The 25,819-nt window shown below is 40.4% G+C and overlaps 1 protein-coding gene across 7 annotated transcripts in view; it reads right to left on the reverse strand.

Annotated features, from left to right (window-relative positions):
* The window catches only part of DOCK4 (dedicator of cytokinesis 4), a 435,623-nt gene that overhangs the window by 142,274 nt on the left and 267,530 nt on the right, over positions 1–25,819 (reverse strand). For all 7 annotated transcript variants that reach the window (XM_070264886.1, XM_070264887.1, XM_005609313.4 and 4 more), the window contains exons 14-16: positions 20,573–20,697; positions 19,610–19,772; positions 13,862–13,968 (exon numbers count right to left, since the gene is read on the reverse strand). In XM_070264886.1, coding sequence (XP_070120987.1) covers positions 13,862–13,968; positions 19,610–19,772; positions 20,573–20,697 — 395 coding nt within the window. The remainder of the gene's footprint in view (positions 1–13,861; positions 13,969–19,609; positions 19,773–20,572; positions 20,698–25,819) is intronic.

Here is a 25,819-nt window from a genome sequence, read left to right on the forward strand (position 1 = left end):
AATGCAGGACAGTGCAAAGAAACATATCATCATCTACAACACATTCTTACCAAACAGCTGAACCTGAATCTATCACACCTACAGAGGCAGCTTGCGCTTCATAGGAAATACAAGGGACAGAGTGACATGCTGAACAACACTATGGGGAAGCAACCAGACAAATCCAGAGGATGGTACTTTCTGAGGATGCTTGGCTTTGTCTCTTCAAGTCAATTGTTGTGGAAAAAGGGATTGTTCTAGATTAAACAACACTTAAGAGATGTCAGATGCAATGTATGGTCCTGGATTTGGACAAACCTGCTGAAAAGATTTCTTTTTTTTTGAAATTTATTCATTGACTAAGCTCTAAATGAGGTAAAAAGTCAGTGATTGGAAAAATCATTAACTGAAAAACTAGATTAAAAAATATACATATATACATATTATGAAGCAACCAAGATGTCCTTCAGTAGGTGAATGGATAAACTGTGGTATATCCAGACAATGGAATACTATTCAGTGCCAAAAAGCAATGAGCTATCAAGCCATGAAAAGACATGCAGGAAGCTTAAACGACTAAGTAAAAGAAGCCAACATGAGAGGGCTACATGCTGTATGAGTCCAAGTATACGATATCCTGAAAAAGACAAAACTATGGAGACGGTAGAAAAAGATCAGTGGTTGCCAGGGGTTGATGGGGAAGGATGAATAGGCAGCGCACAGAGGATTTTTAGAGTAGTATGATATTATAATGAATATATGTGATCATGCATTTGTCCAAACTCACAGAATGTACAATACCAAGAGTGAACCCTAAGGTAAACTATGGACTTTGGGTGATTATGATGTGCCAATGTAGGTTCATCCTTGGTAAGAAACATACCACTCTGTTGAGTGATGTTGATAATGGGGGATGCTATGCATGTGTGGGGGCAGAGGGTATACGGGAAATCTCTCTATCTTCTTCTCAATTTTATTGTAAACCTAAAACTGCTCTAAAAATTTATATATCATATAATATCATTTGGGTAAAAAAATCCACACAGAGAAACATCTAGAAAGATATACACTAAGGGATTAATAGTTAACATCATCTTGGTAATGAAAGTATGGTGGGCTTTTTTTACTTTGAATTTTCTATATATTGCTTTTGTAACAATAAGGTGATTTTAAATTAAAATTTTGAGAAAAAATACTGTAACAGATATAGAGCTGGTATAGCTTAGATTATTCTGAGTATAAATTCTAAAATTCATATGAACTTTATTCCTTAAATTTGTTCAAATATTTTCAAGGCTAGTGTCCTGGTAACAGGCAGGAGTTTAAAAGCACAGAGTCACTTTGGTATTGTAGAGTACTTTGTGTGATTCACAAAATATACGTATTTTAAATTTTAAATAATAAATCTTTAAGAAAGACTTCTCTAAGAAGTTTAGAGAAACAGAATCAGAATATTACAAGATGTTCTTACTAGCACACCTGCCCAGTAACAGGAGTACCAATAAACACAATAGACAGCCTCTATAATTCTCTTCTGACCTTGTAACTTCAAATGCTTTCTTTTATTACTGCAAGATATTTCATATAGACAGAAGAGTTCACAAAACACACATATATGGTTTAAAGAATAATTACAAAGTGAACACTTCCAATGCCTTCTTCAGAAAAAGTGCTTACGCAAAGTGATGTTGTAAAACCCTGGGTCACCGTCCTCTCCTCTCAGTCTTGTTCTTCATATCAGAGCTCGGTATAAGCAAGTCATAACATGAGTCACCGTACCCCCCACATTGATCCTTTTTCCTGCCTGGATCTGGTCTATGGGGTTAGGAACATGCTCTGGTCTGCCATCCCTAGCCCGAGTTAAGCTCCATACGTGTAACCACCACTTCCTATTGGAACCGAAGTCTCATGCAAACGTAGTCCAGACACACTATCCAACTATTTCCAGGCCTCCTCCCCAGGACCTGGAGCCTGCCCTAGCCTGGTATGCTTCATCTGTTCACAGAAATTCTGCCCTTGTAGATAAATCTCTTCTACCCCCTTCCCCCAACTAACTGCCTGGCTCTTGAGCACTTCTGGCAGCCTCTTAGAATTCCTGCTTCCTGGGTTCATCTAGCTCCATTGGTAGTCATGACCTGACCACTTCTGGGATGGAAGATATGATGGCTGTGTTGTGTCCTTAGGGGGCACTGTGAGTAGAAGACATGGCTGCATTCTCCTGGGCCAGTCATTGTAGCCAGGTTAGTGCCACCAACTCTGCTTCACTTTACTTCTCCCCTAGCATGGGAGGCCAAGACCTCAGCATCCAGTCCGTTTAAGTGTGACACCTTGATAGCTTCTTACAGCTAAACTCTAACACCTCACTCAGGTACAAAATACAATAATTAACATAAACATTACTCTGGACACAAAAGTTATTTCAAGACTTTCTACCAAGAATACTGGGGTGCGTGTGTGTGCGTGGCTGTGTGTATGTTTTGGTGGGGAAAGTGGGGCAGGGGTGGGGAGAATTACACCCATCAATTAGTAAAGAAAAGCACGTAATCATTCCTCGGTGTTTATGAACCCTTTGATATAGTATTTACCAGAGGTTCAAAACTGATTTTTTTTGTCCAGTAAGAGTCAAAGGCAATATGCTAGGTATGGGGCTAGAGTTGGAGGTTTTAGTCTATTTCTGAAGAACTTCAGTGGCCTGCAGAAATTGCAGAGAAAGTCTCATGGCATATCTTTTATTGTTCTCTGAGGTTTTCAGCACGCATCCTTAACGTACTACACAACACTGGACATTTTAAAAGCAATTCATGCAATTACCATGTCTGAGGGCTTACTAAATGTTAGGCACTAGGAAGGACTTTGCCTGTATTTTCTTATTCTCAATAATAACGCTGTGAGGTCGAACATTGTAACCTGAGGAGCTAATGTGATTTGCTCAATGTCACAATATTAGTAAGTGTCAGAGCCAGGATTTGAACAAAAGTTTGTGTTCACAACTCCTACGCAACAGGTGTGACCACAACTACTCTTCCACTGTTGTTTTAACCAAGTTTTGAATTTTTCTATAACAAATTTAAAATTTATTGATTTACAGATAACATATTGAATGGTGGGTATGGCTAAGAAAGACCAAAAAAAGTTCACTTTTCAACAAAAGAGTATGTTTGTGGCAGACCCCCTAGGAGAGAGCTTAGAGTGATTTAAAGAGCTGAAATAGTTTCATACGTAATAAGCCTATGAGCCTTACAGCAAGATGGCTAGTCTGTGTTCTGAAACCACACAGGGAGCAAAACGGATCATATGACCTGGAGGCAGTGGGGAGGAGGGGCAGGTAGGAGCAGATGAGGCATGACACAGGAACTTGGGAATACAACAGGTGAATCAGAGATCACTCATTCATTCATTCGATGAGAGAGAATTGTTAGAAGAGAAATGGGGTTGAAGAACAGTGAAGAATAGAAATGCGGTTCCAAAAGGTAGGCCCCAAGGGCAGGGACTGGTGTGAGCAAGAGCTTAAGCCTAAAAGGTTCTCCAGCCCTTTAAGAAGAAATGCACAGTTTACCAGAAGACACTGAGGAGTGAGGAAGAATCAGCAGTAACTTCCTCAGGCACTCTGCAGCCTGGTGGGAGAAGGCTCTGCACTGTGAGCACGGTTCTGAACCAGGTTAGGGACTGCAGAAAACAAATGGGAACGAACAATCTCCTCCTTAGGTGAAGGGCAAAGAGTCAATGAAGTCATGGAAATGAAGCTGGACAAGTACGGCATGACACTGCCTGTGCTTTAGTGGGAAATATCAATACTAAGAGTTGTGGTTGGGTGGTTGAATACCTGCGAATCTGAGCAATGCAGGCTTAACAGCGTGAGACTGACGCTTTGCACGAAACTACACTACATGTGAGTTGATAAGATGGTTTTGTCACCACAGTAAAATCCAGTTATACCCCTAAATTAGATGGGTGGTTAAATATGGATCACTTGCATTCTGGGGAACACTTGTAAAACAACTGTTTTTGTTTTGGGATAGGGACATTTTTTTCTATCAAAACCAGTGTAGGCATGGAACAAGGTAATACGTATATGAGAATAATAAGACACTGTCCTCCCTGTTCTCTTGTGACAGACACAGCTCAAGTGTTACTGGGGTTACGGTAGACGTACAATGATAGCTAGATGAGGGAACAATTAACTGAGCCATTCTTTCTAGGAGAAATAAGGCAACATGACCAGTCTCATGAGGCTGCTACTGGGTTGTGGGAACAAAACAATGTCATTGTCATAGCAAAGGACAATTCTCTGTGTTTGCTTTGATAGGCTGGGATCTGTGCAACTCATCTTAAAATGGCATGAAGTTAATTTATTACAAATTAGAGAGGAGGGAGACGAGAATCAGCTCTCTGCTTTACTACTCTTGAGACTGAAATCAGATCTGACAGGAGAGCTGTGCTCCTGAGATTCTTAGAGAAGAATTAAAATGCAGACTTTGTGGTAGGAGGAGTAGTCTCAATCTTCTTTAAGATTATATAGCATGGTACACAGTCTATTCTTTGCCCAGAATTAGAATAAGTCGGTATGGTGATGAATGGTGCATCATGTCCTGCGCTACTTTTTTGACCACTGTCTTAGGCACGTGAAAGAGAACAGCAATGGTCAGTTATAAACAGTGTTCTAGAAATGTGATATCTGCAATAATGTAAGCTCTGTGGTTGAGAGATGAACATCTACAATTTATTCAGAAATAAACTGGTACAGAAATTCATAGTATATTAATCAAATTAAGGGGTCTGTAATTTGCAGGAAGTAGAGAATTAAATTTAAAAATGCAGTAAGTTAGACAATCCAGTTGGAACCATATATTACCAGATAATGAAAACCAGATTTAAATAGTTATGGCAGCAAAATACCTTCTTTTAGGGACTTTTTAAATATGATTAGGCATCTTTAATGACATTATTAAACATTTATTAAATTCCTAATATTTGCCAGTCCTTTAATTCAGTATTAAGAATGCAACAAGGAAATAAACACAGTTCCTGTCCTTGAGGACATTACACGTCTGACCTCTGCTCTTGCCTGTTAATACTGATTACAAAGCTGTGATAAAGACCACTGGATTTCAGCTCTGCCAGGGAAGGGAAGAAAGGCCTTATGGGAAAGGGACTATTTGATCTCAACCATAAAGAATAAGAGGTTCACCAAGTAGGCAAGGGAGGGAAAGGCATGTTATGTGGAAAAAACAATACACGCACGTAAAGGCACTGGAACAATACCAGCACGTGTATAACACTATGGAGACAGGGCAATTAAGTGCAACAGGGGATCCTGGACTGGATTCTAGAACAGAAAAATGACATTGGTGGAAAAACTTGTGAAATCCAAATAAGTTTTGTGTTGACAGTATTGTACCAAGGTTAATTTAGTTTCAATAAATGTGCTATGGTTATATAAGATGTTAACAGAAGGAGAAGCTGGGTGAAGGGTATATGGGAATTTTCTGTACTATTTTTGTAACTCTTCTGTAAGTCTAAAATATCTTAAAAAAACAACTGTTAAAAAAGTACAGGTATATTCAGACAACTACACGTAGTTTTTAGTAAGGCTGGAGCATGGGATTTTTCAACACAAAGGCTTGGGACTCCCCTAGACCTCTTAAAATAAGAAAAAACCAAGTGATTCTGATACTTGCCTTTGGTTCACATTCTCTAGGTTAAAGCATTAGCAGGAGGTGGAGCTGACCAGTCATGCAACCACCTGTTCAGATACAGGGGGCGGGTGGGAGAAGTGAAGCAAATGCAGGTTTCTGTTCACAGCAGGGGTAGATGGAGGAGGGATAAAAAGCCCAGTTTTGGGTTTTGCTGAATTTGAGGTGTCTCTGGTGAATCCAACTGAAGATGTTCAGTAGGCTGGTAAAAGTACTGGGCTAGAAGTCCAGATCTGGCCGTGATCAGCAGAGACACGGCAAATTAACCCATGGAAGTGCATGAGATGGTTCTAGAGTGTAGGAAACACAGATGGTAGCCAAGGATTAAATCCACAATAACACAAATGTTTAAGGTGCAGATAAAGAGTGACGAATCCTCAAAGGAGAAGGATGAAACTCAGGAGAACACTGTCAGACAGATCAAGGAATATGGGATTTTCAAGAAGGGTAATCAACAGTGTTACAGGCTACAAGGAAGACAAGCAAGGAAAGATTTTGAAAGGGTATAGTGGCTTTGACTCCTAGGTGGGTGACCTTGAGGGAGAAATTTCATTTGAGCTGTGGGGAGAGAAGCAGCCTGAGGAACAAATGGAATGTAAGGAAGTAGAGACAGTGAATGAAGACTGGCTTTTCCTGTAGGCTGGCTATAATGGGAAGGGAAGAGGGAGTGTGGTAGCCATTAAAAATTTTGTGTGTTTGGGGGCTGGCCCCGTGGCCGAGTGGTTAAGTTCGCGCGCTCCGCTGCAGGCGGCCCAGTGTTTCGTCGGTTCGAATCCTGGGCGCGGACATGGCACTGCTCATCAGACCACGCTGAGGCAGCGTCCCACATGCCACAGCTAGAGGAACCCACAACGAAGAATACACAACTATGTACCGGGGGGCTTTGGGGAGAAAAAGGAAAAAATAAAATCTTTAAAAAAAAAAAAAAATTTTTGTGTGTTTGTTTTGAAAGGAAAATGCTTGAGCATCTTTATAATCTGAGAGAATACTGCCAGAAAAGAGGAAACTAAAGTTACAGTCTCAAGAACAAGAGGAGACATTGGGTGGAGCAGAGTCCCAGGGGAGTCAGGAGGGAGGAAGAGCCTGAGGGAAGCAGGTGGAAGAGTTCGCCTTGGAGAGGAGTCTTGCCCCACCCTCTGAGACAGGATGCAGGAAGGAAGGGAAGGATGCAGATAAGTTTGCAGGTGGCAAAGGAGAGAGCATAGGAAGTTAAGGAAGTTCCTGTCTGATGGCTTCTGTTTTGTCTGTTAAGTGACAGGAAGTGGTGGGGTAGGGAGAATGGTAAAATTTTGTAAATAGCACTTGTAGAGCCTGAGAGACGGAACCGATTAATTTGCCTGCAGTATTGATGGTCCTGCAACTATCCCCATCAGGCTGATGGTAACCTATAACAACTGTATGATTTCCTCTAGTAATGCTCAACTGCCTAGGGTGGGATATAGAAGGGAGAAATGTAGATAGACAGATCCCGAGCTGGTTTCTTCTTCCCCTGTGGGCACAGCAGAACTAAAGATCAAGGGATACCCTGGATAAGAAAAGGAAGAAAGTGAAGTCAGGTAGGGTCTATTGGAGGAGAACAAGACTGAAAAACAGGTACAGTCAGAAAACTGGAAGGTTGAAAGGTTATGGTCAGGATATTAGGAATTTAAGATTTTTCATTAGAAGTGATTCTGGATGATTTCATCTATCCATGCATCCATCTACCCATCCATCCATTCAGTGTTTGTTTAGCACCCACTTGGGAGATCCTGCTGGCTGGGAATGAAGCAAGGCCCATGGAGAGGCCATAGCGAAGCAGAACACAAATGAAGGTTACTAGAATTGTAGTGTCCAAGAAACAAGGGGATAGGGCACTGGACAGGTCAACCAGAAGGAGAAGACAACTTTGAACTAGGGGCTAGGCTGACTGTGGGAAAGTAAACAGCTGCCCCTCACCCCCACCATCCCTACCGTCTGCTACCCTGCTGGCCAGCAAAATACATATTGGTGGAAGACAGCAACTAGGATGGGTAGAAAGTTGCAGCACTGCATGGAATGAGCCTTATGGAGGGCAGGGAAGCTCTTTACAAGAGGGTGGAAAACCAGTATCTTTAAAAGCACTGGGGCATTTAGAGGCATCTGACCTCCAGGTACGGGACACAAGGACTCAGAAGATAAGCTCATGTTACTCCAGAAGCTACACAGGAAGCTCTCTCAGCAGAGAGCTGGGTGTCAGTTAAGGCAGAGCATTTTGGGCAGACTGAAAATGTAGTGGTATTACTTAGTTAGAATGAAGCAGCTTTCTGGATATCACATTAACAGCCTTCAGTGCTCAGTCCAAGTCCACCTATTAAATTATCTCAGTCTTTTGTTTGTTTGTTTGTTCAGCTTGGCATGCTGCTATGCTAAACTTAGGTCAGTTACTTTTAATTTTTTTGTTGTTTGGCAGGTGTTCATTTTTTAATTTCTTTCACAGTGTGTAATGAAACAAGGGTTATGTGCCAGTTCTCCTATGTCCAAGCCCAGAGTGGAGAGAGATGTTTCTGGCTTGTCTAACATTTATTGATCATAGTTACAGGGGAAGTTTCTTTCAGAACAGTTGGAACAGCATGTTGAGCTCTCTGGGTAGCAAGATAGGTGGCAAACCCATCAGTGTATCTTAATTTTTCACTCATCTCATATTTTCATTTTACTTATGAATGCAAACATACTATAGGAAAGGGTGAGTGGAGAGCAACAGCCTTCAACTGAATCTGAGTCCATCTCAAAGACAGTGGCCAGTGAAGAGTGGCTGTGCTGGACTTCTACAGACCAGGTGGGGAAGTGAGATACAGCATAAGAAACTGAAAATTTGTAGGAAGAAACTATGAGCCACAAAGGGTTGATGGACAAACCTTTAGTTAGCAAAGGTAAAATAAACAAACCTGCCACAGACTCTTGCAGTCTAGGCCATCACATTAAATTAATCCCTCTCCAAGCAGCAAACAGGATCATCCTCTATCTGGCTGATTTCTTACCTGGCCCTTCTGCTGCTCAGACGCATTGGATCAGGAAGCCAGTAAGCACCACTCTAAGGAATCAGATTCTCTGCTAAGCAAAACCCCAGCCTGGCAGAGCTCAGTTGTTTTAGCCACGGTGGTGTAAATCAACAATGATGAATTTGCAAAAACCTTAATTTCTCAAAGGTAGATTGTATCACTATTATTATTATCATTATTATTATTTGCTTGTTTATTTTACATACATACATGCTGGACCTGAAGGTGTTTTAGAATGTATTTCCAAGGACTAAAAATCCTTCACTAGCATAAGTCAGAATGGAGACTTGAGTGCACAGCTATTAACCTTTTTTGGATTCTCACATCATGCTCCTTAAGAGACTTGACTTTTGGAAAATGAATTCCCTTATGCTCATTATTTCAGTCTCTTTTCTTAACTTGCTTTCCAGCAGGTAGCTGCACAGGGGTAGCCAAAAATATCCCTACAAAGTTAAGGAAAACAATCCTACCAGAATGCAGGGAAATAAGATTAAATCCTGTTGTTAGCCAATTAGTAATTCCAAAGGGAGGTTTTGGACTTAGCCATCAGCCACGTGGAGATATTAACGTTCTGAGATCTGTAAGAGGGACTCTGGAAGCACAAACTCTAAAGGTGACTAATCAAGTTATTTCACTTACCCTTCTAGAGTTATGACATTCAGATTTTTGTAGATTTCAGAGTTTATTTTCATTGGAAACCACTCCAAATATGTAATCAATCATGTAAAGTTGGAAATGACCTTGAAAAAGTCTTTGCCCTTAGGGTTCTTTAGCTCCTGTCCTAAAGGATGAGTCCAGGTCCTTGCCAGACTATTGACTGCTAACACTTCTGTGTGGACAATTTCCTGAAAATACACACAGAAGTGGAGTCCAGCCATCGCCCAAAGAGAAACTCTCTCTCACAAATTTTAAGCTCAAATTAGGTTATTAACCAGTCTTCAACACAGAAGCTTTCTTCTTAGCTTACTGAAGGATTGAGTCTTTTAAAGTAATACCTTACATGAGCAGCAAGTAGGTTTTAACTCTAAATATCCCAGTATGAACCACAGTTACGCCCTGTATCATATCTGCAAGAAAGAATTAAAGGCACTTTTTTCTTATGAGGAAGATCTGTTGCTAACATCTGTTGCCATTCTTCCTCTTGTTGCTTGAGGAAGATTGTCACTGAACTAGCATCTGTGCCAATTTTCCTCTATTTTATGTGGGATGCTGCTGCAGCATGGCCTGATGACTGGTGCTAGGTCCACACCAGGGATCCGAATCTGCAAACCCCAGGCCACCGAAGTGGAGTGCATGAACTTCACCACCACGCCACCAAGCCAGCCCCTAAAGACACTTTTTTGAGAGCGTTTGTTTTCTACCTCTCATCCTTTGATTTTATAGACAGTACCTGTCAATGAATGATACAGAATATGGTTTAAAAAGATCTAAGACAACTGATATTTCTTCAAAACCTTACCATAAACATTATTGTCAAGATTATACGACAGAGGAATGGTCTTTAGTTAGATGAAACTCCAGAATTAAATGGTATAAAACAAAGCTAAGTCTAACTTTTTGTCTCTTCCCATTTTTCTTTTTTCAAAATGAATAAAGATTTTAATGTTATAAAATGTCACTTATCCACTAACAAAAACTAAGCAATGTAAAAATAAAAAGAAAGTCAGTGTTAATATTCTAGGACATCCTTCCAAGTATCTATGTAAATACATATATATGGACAGGCAATTAAACAATTTTATAAAAATGGTATTACACCAAATATATGTTTCTATAAAGTGTGGTTTATCAATATAGCATAAACATTTATATAGAAATTTCCACTAAACATGATTTCAATATAGTCATGCACCACTTAATGAAGATATATTCTGATAACTGTGTTGGCAATTTCATCATCGTGTGAACATCGTAGATTGCAGTGACACAAACCTAGATGGCACAGCCCACTACACGCCTAGGCTGTATGGCACTAATCTTATGGGACCACAGTTGTATATGCAGTCCATCATCTACCGAAATGTTGTTATATGGTGCATAACTGTAAATATGTAGTATTTCATTCAAAACACTATTCAAAATATTCAAATTATGGATATAAGTAATTTATTTAACCACACCTATGTTATTGGTAATTTTGATTACTTTCAAGTTTTTCATATTTTAAGGAATCTACAACGATCATCCTTGGATCATCTTTGCTCACCTTGTCTGATTATCTTCTCCCAATAAATACCAAGACGTAGGATGGCTGAGTCAAAGGAGACCCACATTTAAAATTATCTATGTGTTGCCAAACTGCCCTCCAGAAAGACCACACCATTCACATTTCCTCTATGAATGCAAGACAGTGTTCATTTTCCCCTTAACCTTAGCTCATTTTTCATTGTATTTTTTTAAAATAATAAATGCAAGCCTACAATTATCAGTAGGCTATCTGCCTTCCCGCCATGGCAGAGGAAGAATAAGCATTATGCTTACAGTATTTTATAGTCATAAACTGCACGTGGCCTTAAGCTGAAATTGAACTTCTTGGCTCAGTACTATGAAAAAGAAAATAATGGCATCAATTAGACCAAAAACAAAAGTTGTTATACTTGGTGAGCATTCCATATCTCTTTAAATAAGCAACTATGAATAACCCTAATCATAAGACAACTCAGCTACTTAGGGTTTTCTGTGGAACTAATGCCTCCTGGCGGGTTTATGTAATGTAGGTCTGCCCAAAATTAGACAACCTACTGACGCCATCCTGAGCCTCCTTTGTGGATGAGGAAGATCATTGGGAACATCCGCCCTTTAAATTGTTCAAGCTCAAATAAATTTTCCTATGCTTTATGGATTAGAACTCAGTGTACTTAGCAGAAATTTGTGAATGGGCGTGAGCGGATTCAAAGCTCTGACTCAAAGTCCTGTCTTTGAGAAAAGTTCTGGCCCTGCTAACAGGCACCCCTGGTAGGCCTCCGTAATGGTGTAGAATGGTTCTGTCTGGCCATCAACACCAGCTGGCCTCCTAAATGCTCACATGGAGAAGTAAGTTCTGCTACCTGACCTCCTGGCATTTTAAGCATATGGCTGTCTGTAATCAGCAACTGAGAATCTTAGTATTATTTGCACTGATTGAGAAGAGTCAACACAGACTTGACTGAAAACTTAGCATCTGCCCAAAAAAACACCCTCTGACCCACAGGTGAGAGCACCCACACATGATATGAAATATAGAAGGGATTCATTCTTCTATATGTTATTAGGAAGCTGGGAGGCTAGTTTTAATTATCTTAGCCCTGCCTTTGCTGAGTCAAGATTTAATGTTACACAGAAGCAATATTACAAATATCCATACAAAGTACGATTTATGCCTTTTGGAAGGTTGTAGCTGAAGATGTTGCCTGTCATATTACGTATGTCACATAGGGAGACTCAGACCTAAAAGTGAGATAAATAGATCATCTCAGGTGTCTAGTACATTTAGCTCCCCTGTTCGCTTTACTGGTCACTCTCCTTTAAAATATTTTTTCTTTGTATTTTAACATCGTAAGCTCCTTTAAGTCATTTTTTGAAGTAGAGAGATAGCGAGTGCCAGAAATGGAGGGACTTTAACTGTTTTTTTTGCCTTATATTCCTGGTACCTAGAACAGTGTGTGGCCTGTAGTTTGCAGTCAATAAATGTGTTTAACAAATAACTAGAGAATGAGTGATTAAAGAAATATACACATACATATACACACACACACACAAATAGAAAAGGTGTGTTGTGCATTGATACTCATTTCATTAGCAATAATCCAAAGGTCAAGAAAGTTTTTGTGTATAATCTCCTCATTCATTCAATAAATCTTCATTGCCCATCTACCACATTCCCAAACCCCTCTGACACAGCTGTTGCTCTTGAGGAATTCATAAATTTACTGGGGTGAGCCAAGGGATGTTCAGATAATCATGGAGCATGTAATGAGTACAATGGTAAGAGGTGTGTGCAGATATCCACGAACCTGAGGGGAGGGCATCTGACCAGCTTGGAATACAGGGATAGGTGCTAGGGAGTAGGGACTGTTATTATGAAAAGGATTGTGGCCAAGGTGAGCCTTCAAGGATGAGCAGGAGTCAGCAGGGGCCGGGGGGAGACAGGGGAAGGCATGACTCCAGGAGTGCCAAGGGCAGAGAAAGGAGCAGAGGAAACCAGCAGGCAGGGGGTAAGGAACTAGAAGGAGCTGGAAGAGGCTGTGGCACCAAGTAAAGGCTAGGAAGTGGGGGCTGAAGCAGTAGGGAGTCAGAAGCCTGGCATACTCCGAGAAGACTGCAACTGATCCTCTCAGAAACAGGGAGCTTTCCAGTGGGTATAAATTGGTAAGTGGCCTGGTTAGATCTGCACCTTACATGGGTCAACCCTAATGGCTGGGTGGAACTTGGACTCGAGGGAGACCCGACTCAGGTCAGCAGGACCAGTTAGCCCAGGTGAGAGTTGATAAGAACCCGGAATGACACATGGTTACAGGAATAGAGAAATACAAAGGAGAAATATTTTGCAGAAAATTGTGTACATTAATTCTATATTCTATATTTTATAGTTACTAGTATTTCTATTCTATACTTCATTATTACTAGTATTCTCAGATAACCGCTAAGGAGCTCTTGTTTTTCTTTTTATTTCCTACTACAGGATACTTTGTTCCAAATGTTTTTATGATAATTCTTGATGCAAAAAATAGAAAGTAATAACTGTTAAAGTTGTCATGACAAAGTACAGCCACTTCCCCGCTTGCTTAGAGAGAGCAGCAGACAAGAAAAACGTAATGCTGACCTTGCTAAATTCACCTCCGGGGGAATACACATCTTTAGATAAGACAGTATGCATTGGCAATATTTAAAACTTATTTGTAAGGTTTATTTAATCCTATCACAGCAATGGAAATGACTTTAAGGTCAACACATAGACTTACCAAATACCTACTCCTAAATTAAGATGAAACTCTAAATCATCTTTAAAATATGTTTTAGAATATGACATAGAATATAGACATAATACTTTTAAAATGACACTCTCCCTGCCAGCAATCTTCCAAAAAAAGTATTCTTGCCAGCCATTTTTTTCTCTTCTCCAGAGTGATGATAAGATAGTTCATAATTCAACCCTGTTTTTCACAGCTGTCACCAACATCTGAGTGACATTACCTTATGCACAATGAGCTCATGAGTGCCATCTGGAAGAGTCCTACCATCTTCCTGCATCAGGGGGACGAAAGAGAAACCAAACAACTTCTTCTCTCCTTTCTCTTTTGCTGTGGGACAAAAAAGAAAAAGAATTACTTGTTTAAGCATGTGCACAAGCTTACATACCTGTGTTTACATACAAAGATTGTCAAGAAGCATGATCATCAAAAAATATAACCCACCCTCACCAGCTCCTTTTACACAACAGAGAGCAGCCTTTATGATGGGACCTCTGTCTACAGTAGCCACCCTCCAACCCCATAGTCCTGCCCTGTAATTTTCAAGTTACATTCCTTGACTAATTGTTTTCATGGAACTCACTATGTGAAAGTATGTTTAAAAAATTTGTGCATTGCCTGTTTCTTCTCCTCACATGCCACCCTCCACCCCTGGATGTAAGCACCATCAAGGGCAAGATTGTTGTCTGTTTTATGCTTGGTAGTTCAAAGAGTGCCAAGAACATAGTAGGTTCTCAGTAAACATATGTTAAATAAGTGAACAAGTGAATGAATGAATGTGAAATGCAATGTTTAGCTTACTACTCATGGAAAGGGAAAGGAAACTTGGTAGCCTCCAAGCCCTGTGGAATCTACCTCCTTGGAATAAGTTAGGCATGCTGAAAAACAAAATAAATGGCAACCCATAGTTTGATAAGGACTTGATGCAGTAGTATTCTGGAAGCCAGAAATGAGGCAAGGAGGTTTTCAGATGCCTAATTAAGTTACAATGGATAGAAATGTCAAGGATCCTTGGCAACTATTTGCGGATAAGGAAATTGAGGTCACACAGTGGTAGTTAGGTAACTTGCTCCTGATCTCTTGAGTACCATTCCAATTCTTTCCACCAAACTGCCTTTTCTCCAAAAACAGAGAAAGCATTAAAAGAACCTGGTCTCTTCAACTTGACTCTCCCCTTGTATTTAGATACGCAGGGAGGAGTCCTCCAGGGCCCACAGCCTATTATGGGCTGCATGGTTATTCTTTCCCACACAAGTGTGGAGTGTTATACTTGATAGAAACGTCCAGCTTTGGGACGCAGTAAGACCTGCACTAGAGGAGTCAGACATGGTGATCTTGAACATCAGACAAGAGGCTTTAGAAACACATCATCCCCTTACAATTGATTCTGGCATTTAACCGCAAGGCAGTGGAGCCCCATGCCAAGAATAGTAATTTTGGCTGGCTGGCTTTGGCTCCTAGTATGAGGACATCCCTGAAAATGTGATTATAGCAAAGAATTTTCTTTTAAAGTCATTAATTTCAACCCCAGAGAGAAACTGGGAAAATATTGGTGTTCTTTAAAGTTAAGCGAAAATCACAGCAAAAATCTCTGGGAAGAGTTTCTACATCAGTGAGAGTGCTGTGCTGCGTATAGAAGTTATGATTTCTGGGAGAAGACTTATTTGGAAATAATTTCCTAAGTTTATTTGACTTTTTTGTATTCAATTCAAAAAGACGAGAAACAAAGCAACAGTTTCCCCAAATTTGCCTTCTGTTATAAATTAAAAATAAATACCGAACAAAGTTTGAAGTACATGGCCTTCTGTCTTGAGCTATTAGATCAGGATTAATAAAGTGAATGAACTGTTCCAGACAGTATGCATAATAAGATCCCTGTTTATTAGTAAAAACCCTAAATTTATGGATTCTACCTCCTAACTTCCTAATTTATTCTTTCTAGTGCCCCAACTCCAACAAATGTGCCCCCTGTGACCTCCAATTTATTGACCCACTCCTCCTTCCCCCTCTGCTCTCACTTCCCATTTCTATGTTCTATCATTCTAGCCACTTCCTCTAAAACACCCGAGACCCCTTACTCCTCCATACTTCCATTATAACACTGCGACCTGGTTAAATCCAACTTGCAGCTTATTCTATGCCTACAACAGACTAATCTCACATTAATTAACGCACACTAACCACAAAGGGGCCCTTAGCTGGGCAAACTTTCTACATTTACCTAATCAACTTACTTTTCCACTTTTCTAGACAATTATTTCATCCATTCTACTCCATTCTCAAGCCTCCAATACACTGGCACTTTCCTCACTCTCAGCTGATGTAGTGAGAGCCCAGCATCCACCTATTAACCCACGGCATCTGTGCCCTCCTGTGCTATGCCTCAACCGCCCTACCTAAGGCTTAACCTTGAGCACTGGATCCCACACTCCTTCCCTGGCTCAATGTCCTGTAACCCACTGTTCCATAACAGCTACTATCCCATTTCTCTGCTCTCTTGTATTCTTTATAGCAAACTTTCTCAAAAGAATTATCTATAACCACTGCCTGACCTCCCTTTCCTCCATGTCACTCCTGGACTCACTCCAGCCAGGCTTTCATCACCACAAATCCACTAAAATCACTTGTCAGGTTCAATGACTTCCATGAAGCCAAATCAGGTGATCATTTCTCTGCCCTCATCTTATTTGATTTATCATTGGCACCTGACACATCTGATCAATCTCCTCTTGAAAAACTTTCTTCATTTAGCCTCCTGGATTCTCTTTCAACCTCACTGGCTATTCCTTCTTAATTTCATTAATGGCTCCCTCTCATTCTCTCAAGATCTAAATGTGGAAGTGTCCCCAGGGATCATCCTTGGACTCTTTGCTATCTAAACTCACTACTTGGAAATCTCATTCAGTCTCACAGGTTTGAAAATCATCGATGCATTAGTAATATGTTAGAGCTGGCCTGTACGGGCTCACAAGAACAGACAGCATGGCTTCTTTTCCCAACTCCAAGGTCAGTGACGTCAAGTTAGTAGCTTGAAATTGTCTTGGTGGGAGTATTTACTCCATGGAAATCAGCAAACAGTATAATTCAGGGCTCCTCTCGCCCCTCTCCACCACCCTGAGCTGCTTATTAAATATTTACAGAACACCACTGAACTATCTGTTCTCATTCTCAAGTTTAACTCACCAGCTTGGATCTCTTTCAACTGTCTATTTGACATCTTGAATGTCTAACAGACTTCTCAGATTTAACATGTCTAAAATGGAATGTTTGATTTTTCGCTCTCCAAACAGATTCCTGCTGTTGTCTTCCACACTTCATTAAATGACCACTTCATTCTCAGGCCAAAATCTTAGGCTCATCATTACTTTTCTCCTTCTTTCATACCTGCTTTGTCAATAAATCTGTTAATAAAAGAATCAAACCACTACCATCCTAATGCAAACCACTTTAATCTCTCATGTGGAGGACTGCAAAAGCCTCCTGAATGGTCTTTCCGGGCCCACCTGGCCCAATCTACAGCCTGTTTTCCATACAGCAGCCAGACTTCCCTTCAATCTGAATCCTCTAATGACTCTCCTCACTCCAAGTAAAATCCTAAGTCCTCTACATGACCTAAAAGACAAAATGGGATGGGGCTCCCCTGCCACCTCTTTGGCCTAATCTCCAAACTCACTCACTTGCTCAGTTGGGCCACCTTGCTATTCCTTGAAAATGCCAACCATGTTTCAACCTCAAGTGTTTTGTACTTACTGTTCTCTCTGCCTGCAATATTCTCTCCCTAGATACCCAAGGGCTCATGCCCTTACTTCTTTTAGGTTGTTGCTGACTGACACATCTCCTTACCAGGCAGGTCTTTCTTGACTGCCCTATGTAAAATAGCAACACAGCACCATCGTTTTCTAGGACCTAACCTCAGTTTAGTCTTCTTCCCTGCACTTATCACTACCTTATCTAGTACGTGTTTATTTGATCACTTCTCACCTGTCTTACCTCTTCTAAAACGACAGCTCTATGAGAGGAGGTATTTTGTTGTGTTTACTGAGGTATCTCCAATGCCCAGTAAAGTGCCTAGTATACAGTAGGTGTTTAATAAATATTTGTTTCATGAATAAATAACATTTTTTGAATATACACACACACAAATATTTCCATGTGATAAATGATTACATTGATTATTTGTAGTTTATGGGATTATAGAAATTTTTTTTTCTTCCTTATGCTTTGCTGTTTCTTCTGAATTTTAACAATGAACATTTAAAAGAAAAAAAAATATAACCCTGTGAAAAACATTTGAAGTACAGTATACAAGAGGGCAGAGATCTAAGAGGTTTTACTGAAAATAGCCTTTATTTTATTTTCCAAGTTCTGAATTATAATTTCCTCCAAATGCTCTTTCTCCCCTTCCACTTTGTTTCACCTTTATTTTCCTCTTTTTCTTACCTTAAAGCTCAAAGCTTGTATTAAGCCCAAATGAGAATTTATAAAAAAGATTGGTGGAAGGACAGATATGGCACCCTTCCAAGTCCTTTATGTTTTGCCACTTCAAGTCCTACCCATGAACCACTTCTGGGAATTTGGAAGAATGGTGAGACCCTGCTAGCCATCTGCCTACCTTCTGAAACATCTACAAAAGCATAATTTATAGAGGTGTCTGAGCCAATTCCAAAACATGCCACAGTCCGGCAACAAAGTCCTTCTTCTCTCCCTGCATCTTGGGTGAATCACACAGCACTCAGGTGAAGTCACCACATATCTATTGGGAATGCCCCCATCCCTTCCAGGCTAGAGAGGAGCCTGCTGCTTCTCCAAGAGTGTGATTCTTCTGTATCTCTTGCCTCGTTATACGGCTCCTGAAGCAAGATTCACCAGAACCTTCTCCGGTCACAATGTACACTTCTGGTTGTATCTAAGATAGGCTTCAGGGACACAGGGAATATCAGAAGATCCCTGGACTGCGGGTTGGTGAAGACAGGGAGTGTGGGTTTGAGAGGGTGGCAATGAGTGCAAAAGAATTAAAATAGAGACAACAAGAAATTACAACTTTATGGGCAGTAACGTCCATATGGACAAATCCTACAACATCCTTATGTCCTGGTTTTTTAGGTGTTAAATGAGGTAATTGCTTCACGCCATCTCTAAGGCCTATTCAGGCTGACATTACTTGATTCTCATTTGAATACTGTCAGACTGTATGGTGATGCAGATATATGCAAATAAGATATAAATCTGAGCCAATCAGCGGCTTTCCTAGTGAACTCACATGCCCAGAAAAGTCCTCATGAGTTCCCCTGAACTGTCTGAGAGCTGGATCAGCTCTTGGCTAGAGAGACAGCAGATAGGCTGGGACTGCCTAAGGTCATCTGAGCCAGTCTAGTTTTCAGTGCTGTCTCTTCCCTTTCTGTCTAATCTTTCTAGACTGTGAAACCAATGAAGTGACTTTTCTAAAGGTTGGCACCTGGGCTAACAACTGTTGCCAATCTTCCTTTTTTATTTCCTGCTTTATCTCCCCAAACCCCCCCTGTACACAGTTGTACATCTTAGTTGCAGGTCCTTCTGGTTGTGGGAAGTGGGACGCCGCCTCAACGTGGCCTGACGAGTGGTGCCATGTCCGCGCCCAGGATCCGAACCCTGCGCCGCCGCAGCAGAGCGCGTGAACTTAACCACTCGGCCACGGAGCCGGGCCCCTGAACTGACTTTTATGAAAGTGATCATTTAAGAAGAACCCTGTAGATTTCCAGAGGGATTTTTTTTCCTCCTTCTCCTTCTTCGATGTTTCAGAGAAGTTATGGGTTCTTTGAGAAGAAGTGAGCCCAGTCACCCAACAGGACTCCCCTTGCCTTCATTTCTCCCTCATGGAGGTCTCTGGTTTGTCACACGTTTTCTACAGATGAGCCCACACTGTCATGACAGCTCAACAAGCACACAATCCCAACACAACAAAGCCAGGTAGCCAACCCCACAAAACACTTACTGGAACAATGCCGAAACTCAAAGCGGATATGCGCACCCCTGAATTTATCCACAGGAATGGGAAGTTTCAGCAGTTCGGACCACCTGGGACTGTTGTTATGATAAAGCACAAAGGAGTGGTACTCACTAGCTGGTGGCTCTCCAGAGCCGAAGGAGATATAATCCTAACAAAGAAACCAAACAGGTTAAAGAGAGCTTCATTTAAAGATTATTTTGAAAGCAGGAGAGAAATCACTCTGCTATATCTGCCTGTTCCCCAAATAGCACTTCATGTGAAAGCGCTTGGTCCTTAGCAGCGCTCCTTCTGCACTTGCTTCTGCTAGTGGCTGTGTCTGTTTAATTCTGATGCTGGTCTCCCAGGGCCTACTGTGCCATGGGTGGAGCTCAGTGATGGGACTGAGATGGGCAACTGCATGCCCAATTAGGGGTTCAACTACACAGCAAAGTTCTCGACCTGCTGCCGACAAAGCACATTCTGTGCCTCACTGGGAGACTCACAGAGCCCTGGGGCTCACGTGAAACACTTCTTCCAGAAAGAAACCTGCTATACCACCCAATTAGTAATACCTCAATCTGCATGCCCTATTTTGGTCAAAACGAAAATATGCAGGATTAAATGTGTTTTTGTTGTTGTTTTTACCAATTCCCAAGGACAAAGTGTTTATCACCAAAACTATGACAGATGAAAAGAAAAAAGTCAAATGGCATAAGAAAATACTGCATTTAAAGAATACTGCTAAGAAGAAGTTGTTGACACAAATTAAACTATAAGAGCCTTTTTGTTTTTCTACTTTCCTTTCTGAAAGGCATCTTAATGATTTTTCTAAAAAAGGAAAACTACATAGGGGTGGAAAAGAAAAATAAGATTGAAAACCTTGCAAGTCAGAAATTAACTGATAGCATCAAAGATGAACCCAAAGCGATGATGTGGAATTGTACCGAAAAGTAACCAGCATTAACGTACCTTCAAGGTCTGCCCACCACTCTCTACAATGAACATTGTAACTTCCACATTTCTAGCCACGCTCTTCCCTCCTTTTTCAAATTCTCCTCTTTCTATAGTGATGTATAAGTCATTCCTCATTTCACCTAGTAGGAGAGGAAAATTAAAACCATGTTATATATACTAGGAAGCATAATAAAGGACTCTATCAAGAAAAACTTCAGTTCATAAAATATACTGTTTATAGCATATACATATAAAAGTATAAATATAATATATTGTACTTTTATAAAAGGGTCCCACCCTCACTGCCAATATCCAAAAAAAGTAAAGGCCAGCTTCTGCTAGTATGAATTAGCAATACTGAAAATGTGCATTTAGGAGGTGAATACCGGGTTGAGTAGGAAGGTGTTGTCAGGTTTCACCATTTTCCAATATTTCCCTCATTTCATTTATAAGGTGTGATTACAAAATGACAGCTTAGCAGGGGTGGCTCAAAGAGACCAGTTTTAATATTTTATAGTCACAGCACTTAGAGTAGAAGAAATACCTATATGGAATAAAATGATAGGACTGCAAAGGGTACAGTTACAATTTAAACCTTTTCCAAATTTCATGGACAAAATGATCTCACTGCTGGAAAAAGCCAGATTAGTGCTTTATGAATACACATGTAGAATAATTCAGTCATACAGACAAACTTGGCTTCACATTTCTTACCATGAAGCTATAAAACAAATGGGAAAGGCCCTGGACTCAAACAGACATATTCTATGCACACGTATACCACCTATTTTTTCTCCATTGGTTATTTATAAAACTTGAATGCTTTCTAATCTTGCCCCTTTCTTATTACTGCAAGAAAAAAGAGAAATTTGATGTCAACTAGCAAACGCAGGCAAACACCCTGACAGTGCGTCTGCTGCAAGAATTAAGTTACAGGTAAGTGGTGAGTGGATAGGGAAGTGAGAAGTAAGTAAGCAAAGTGCTACTAGAAAGTTTTTGAAGGTAAATGTTGGTGAGGTTGGCATGGCTAAATTTACTTTTACTTAACATAGCTTTCAAACATTTGAAGAATCAAAAGCAATACTCTTTTTTTCTAACAAAAAACCTCCCCATAAGAAAGCAAATTAGTGGGAAGAACGATAACTGTACAAATATGCCCACAACTGGGAGATTTATAAAACTTCCTGACCAAAGTGTGTTCAAGAAAGTACCCTGGCTTTCAAAACCACGGGGGAATACCAGTGTGCCTGGTCACCTTCCTCCATAAAGACCAACTCTTTATGAAGGCATCATTCGTGAATGACCTGGGCTGACCAGGAAACAGATGGGCCACAAAATAGAGAAATTGAGTAACTCCTAAAAAGGACGAAATATTAACTACCCTTTACAAAGAGTATATAAAAAATACATTAATGGAAACAACTGATACAGTGGTCTCTGTCTTACAAATTTCTAGTACTCTCATACAGCCCATGCAAATCAACTTGGGAAGGCAATGAACTTGGAGTTCCAAGAGAAAAGCAACATATTTCAGCATATTGAAAATTATATTTGTAGGCTTTGAAAGTTTTTTGTTTTAATCATCTCCATTTTAAAAAAAAAATTTTAGAGAATGGCCCAGTAACTTCCACAAGATTGCTAGGTTTTTTACAAGCCAGTTCATTTTACTACTATATATATTTACCACTACACACACACACATTCTTAATGCTATTTATTTTAACACTTCCATTATAGAATGAATAATCAACTCAGACACTTTGTCCTCTGAACCAATCAATTTCAACTCAAATTAGGTCTGGTACGCTAATGGTCTGCACATGTGCTATTTGAACAACATGTTTGGGAGGAAATTCTTGACAATAGTTTTCCCACTAACAGATCTGGCAGGTAAAAAACCACACACAAATCAAGGTACTTGAGAGCAAAAGATGTTAGTTAACAATAGCAAAATTCCTTTGCTTCTTCGAGTAGGTGACACATAATGAGTAGCTCTGCTTACAAATAGACTATAAAACAAACACTGATTAATGGGAAGTATAGCTCCAGGGGTTTTTTACCTTAGAAATTTCCCATCATGAGTAATTAGCTTGTCCAAACCACATGGGGACTAACTGTCCTGCAAAACGAAGAGTAAATATTTCTTGGGAGGGGGACTTCCACTTTCATCTGCTGGAAGGACAGGGCAACTGTGACTTCAGCAAAGGCAAGAAAGGATGAGGGAGGTTTCCAAGGCAACCTGTTTCCTGTCTGCAGGCTAGGACCAAAGAAGGATAGGGGTGGGGGAAGAGTAACGTACTGGCAGCACCATGAAATTCTTCCTCCATGTATTCATTCAGCAAATATATCTTGAGCACCTACTATGTGCTGGAGATTATTCTAGGCCCCGTAGAGTCAGCAGTGAACAAAGCAAAAATCCCTTCTCCACAGAGTTTCAGTTCTAGTCATGGGCGGTCTTGAATATAGAACTAAAATATATAGCAAGTTGAACAATAAGTGCTGTGAATAAAAGTAAGACACAGAAGGGGGATAAAGAATGTTGACCAGGGGCATGGGGTGTTATATGAGAGAAGCCCCACTGAGAAGATGAGAGATCTGAGTATTTTGACAAAGGAGCAAGGTTAAAAATGGCATTAGCCTACTAAGCCAATCCTTAGAGCCTGTTTAGCTTATAACTCCAAGAAGACTTGGAGTCTTCTATCTCTCCTGAATTCAGAAGAGATTCTGAATTCAAATAGGCCTGAAGGATGTAGGGTCACAGGAAGATTGGAATAATAAGATCTGGATTCAAGTCTTTCTTAGCTACTGTCTACTCCATGTGATATTAGTCTAGACCGAGTAATATAAACCTCTGGGCCTCAAGTTTTGGTGTTATTAAAATGGGGTAGGGATGGAGAGGTGGTAGGAGCAACAAGACCACTTTGTTATGTTATGCTGTTTCTATGACTTACAAAAGAACTTCTGGAATATAACACATTCATAAATTAGAACACCTTACACATCTATGTTAACTTTCTGTTCCTTAACCATCACTATCTCTGTAACCCCTTTGTCTTTTGCAAACCTATTAGACAAAAATAAGATTTCTTTGAAAAGAGAACACATGACAAGAAGAACATTTCTTCTGGATGACATTCTACATATGTCTCTCCAGGAATTTTGCAGCTTTCTGTGTTCCAAAACTACAAGGTGCCATGTTTTGCCAAAATATGCAGAAGGATAAAGTTGAAACAAGTGCTAATTAAAATCAATACACTTGAGGTGGGTTCTGGAGAAAACTAATAAGCCCAAAGGTGTTAAGAAAGCATCTTGGGTAATTAAGAGAGAAACCATAAAGTGAGTATGAAATGGATCCATAGCACCAGTGTGAAAAGCTACTTTCCCGACAATGTTTATTAACACCTTTCACTTCTCAAACGTACTACCCTGCAAATTTGATGTGCACGACACTTTGCTCTGGTTAAGCAGACCCACTGGCTGGGAAGCCTTTACACACGTGAAGGCTTCTCAAAATATTACTGTAGATGAGATAAACATAAGGCCACAACACTAGGAACAAATTCAAGAGTTAAGTGACTGCAGCCAAATGGGGTCAACTTATGGCTTGACCTTAACTGGCTTGACTTTAACAGGCAAAAGGTCTCCATTAGTAGCTGAACACCTTGATCCTTGCTTCTATCCTCTGAATGCTTTGGATCAAGGCACAGAGTGCATGCTCAACACATCAAGTAAACCATTGCACCCAGCCGCAGGGGCTAGCCCAGTGCCTTATCTGTGCTGTATATTTGTTATTATTTATGGAACTAGAAAAGAAAATTTCTTGTCCTTCAGTTAAAAACAAATCAACATGTGCAAAAGACTACGGGTTTTTTGTGAACTTAGATGATGACGATGATGATGACAGTAGTAACAGATGACAGTAGTATAGTAGTTAGGTACTTTGCCAAGTGCTACAAGTAAAACATCTCATCTTCACATCAACTTTATGAGAAGACCTTATCATTTCCATCTTACAGATGAGGAAACTGAAGTGTAGAAATTAAGAAATGTGTCCAACATATTAACAATATATGTTAAAATAAAATCATATTTTTTCAGTATGAAAAAATGTAATTCAACAGGGTGAGAAAGGCCATCAAATAAGCTAGTGCAATTTAGCCTTTGTTATCAGAAGACCAGTGCCTTCAGTAATGAAGGTATTAGTTCTACTCTATTTCACATTGGTCGGACCAGTCTGGAAGTACTGATTTCAGTTTTAGGGACCATCTTGACAGGACAGAAACAGATAGAAACAATATCATCCAGACCATAAACAATATGGAGAAAGGACTCAGAACTCATCAGAGGAGGGATGATGGAGATAAGAGAGTTAACTGAATTTTAAAATGTTGAGGTTCCAAGCAGAAAAACTCAACCCAATAGATAGAAGGTAGAGGGACACCAGTCCAAAATGAAAGAGGTCACTTTGAGAGATGACCTGATGATGTGTTCTTGGTCATAAATATCCAAGTATGAGCCAGAAAACTACCACCAGGGACTTGAGGAAGAAACTCACGCACTGGACACATGACTGGGCTAGAGGGCCCTTTATGTGGTGGCAGGCAGAATAATGACACCTCCTTACCTTCCCCCCGCAACAAAGATGTTCAGGTCCTAATCCTAGGAACCTGTAAATATGTTACTTTACATGACAAAAGAGCCTTTGCAGATATGATTAAGTTAAATATCTTGAGATGGGGAGATTTTCTTGAATTATCAGGGTGGGCTCAACATAATTACAAGAGTCCTTAACAAGAGGGAGGAGAAGGGTCAGAGACGTTGATGTGATGAGTGAAGTAGAGGTTGGAATATGTGGGGCCACGAGCCAAGGAGTGCAGGCAGTCTCCATAAGCTGGAAAAGGCAGGGAAACGGATTCTCCCTTAGGGCCATCAGAAGAAATGCAGCCCTCCAATAGCTTGATTTTAACCCAGGGAGATCTGTGCAAATTTCTCACTTCCAGAACTATAAGATAATACATTTATGTTGTTTTGAGCTATCTCATTTGTGGTGATTTGTTACAGTAGCCATAGGAAACTAATACAAGATGCCACCCACACCCAAGCTTCTATCATTCCATGACGCCTGCAAGGGGCGCAAGAGATGGGGATAAGATTCACAGGTAACTGGACATCGAAGCAGACCACAGACAGGGAAAATTTATGGGTGGGTTGAAAAGTTACCTTTGGATTTCTCACAGAGTACACTTCAGTAAAACCCCTCAA

Source organism: Equus caballus, chromosome 4 (assembly GCF_041296265.1).
Source record: "Equus caballus isolate H_3958 breed thoroughbred chromosome 4, TB-T2T, whole genome shotgun sequence".
Classification (NCBI taxonomy): domain Eukaryota; kingdom Metazoa; phylum Chordata; class Mammalia; order Perissodactyla; family Equidae; genus Equus; species Equus caballus.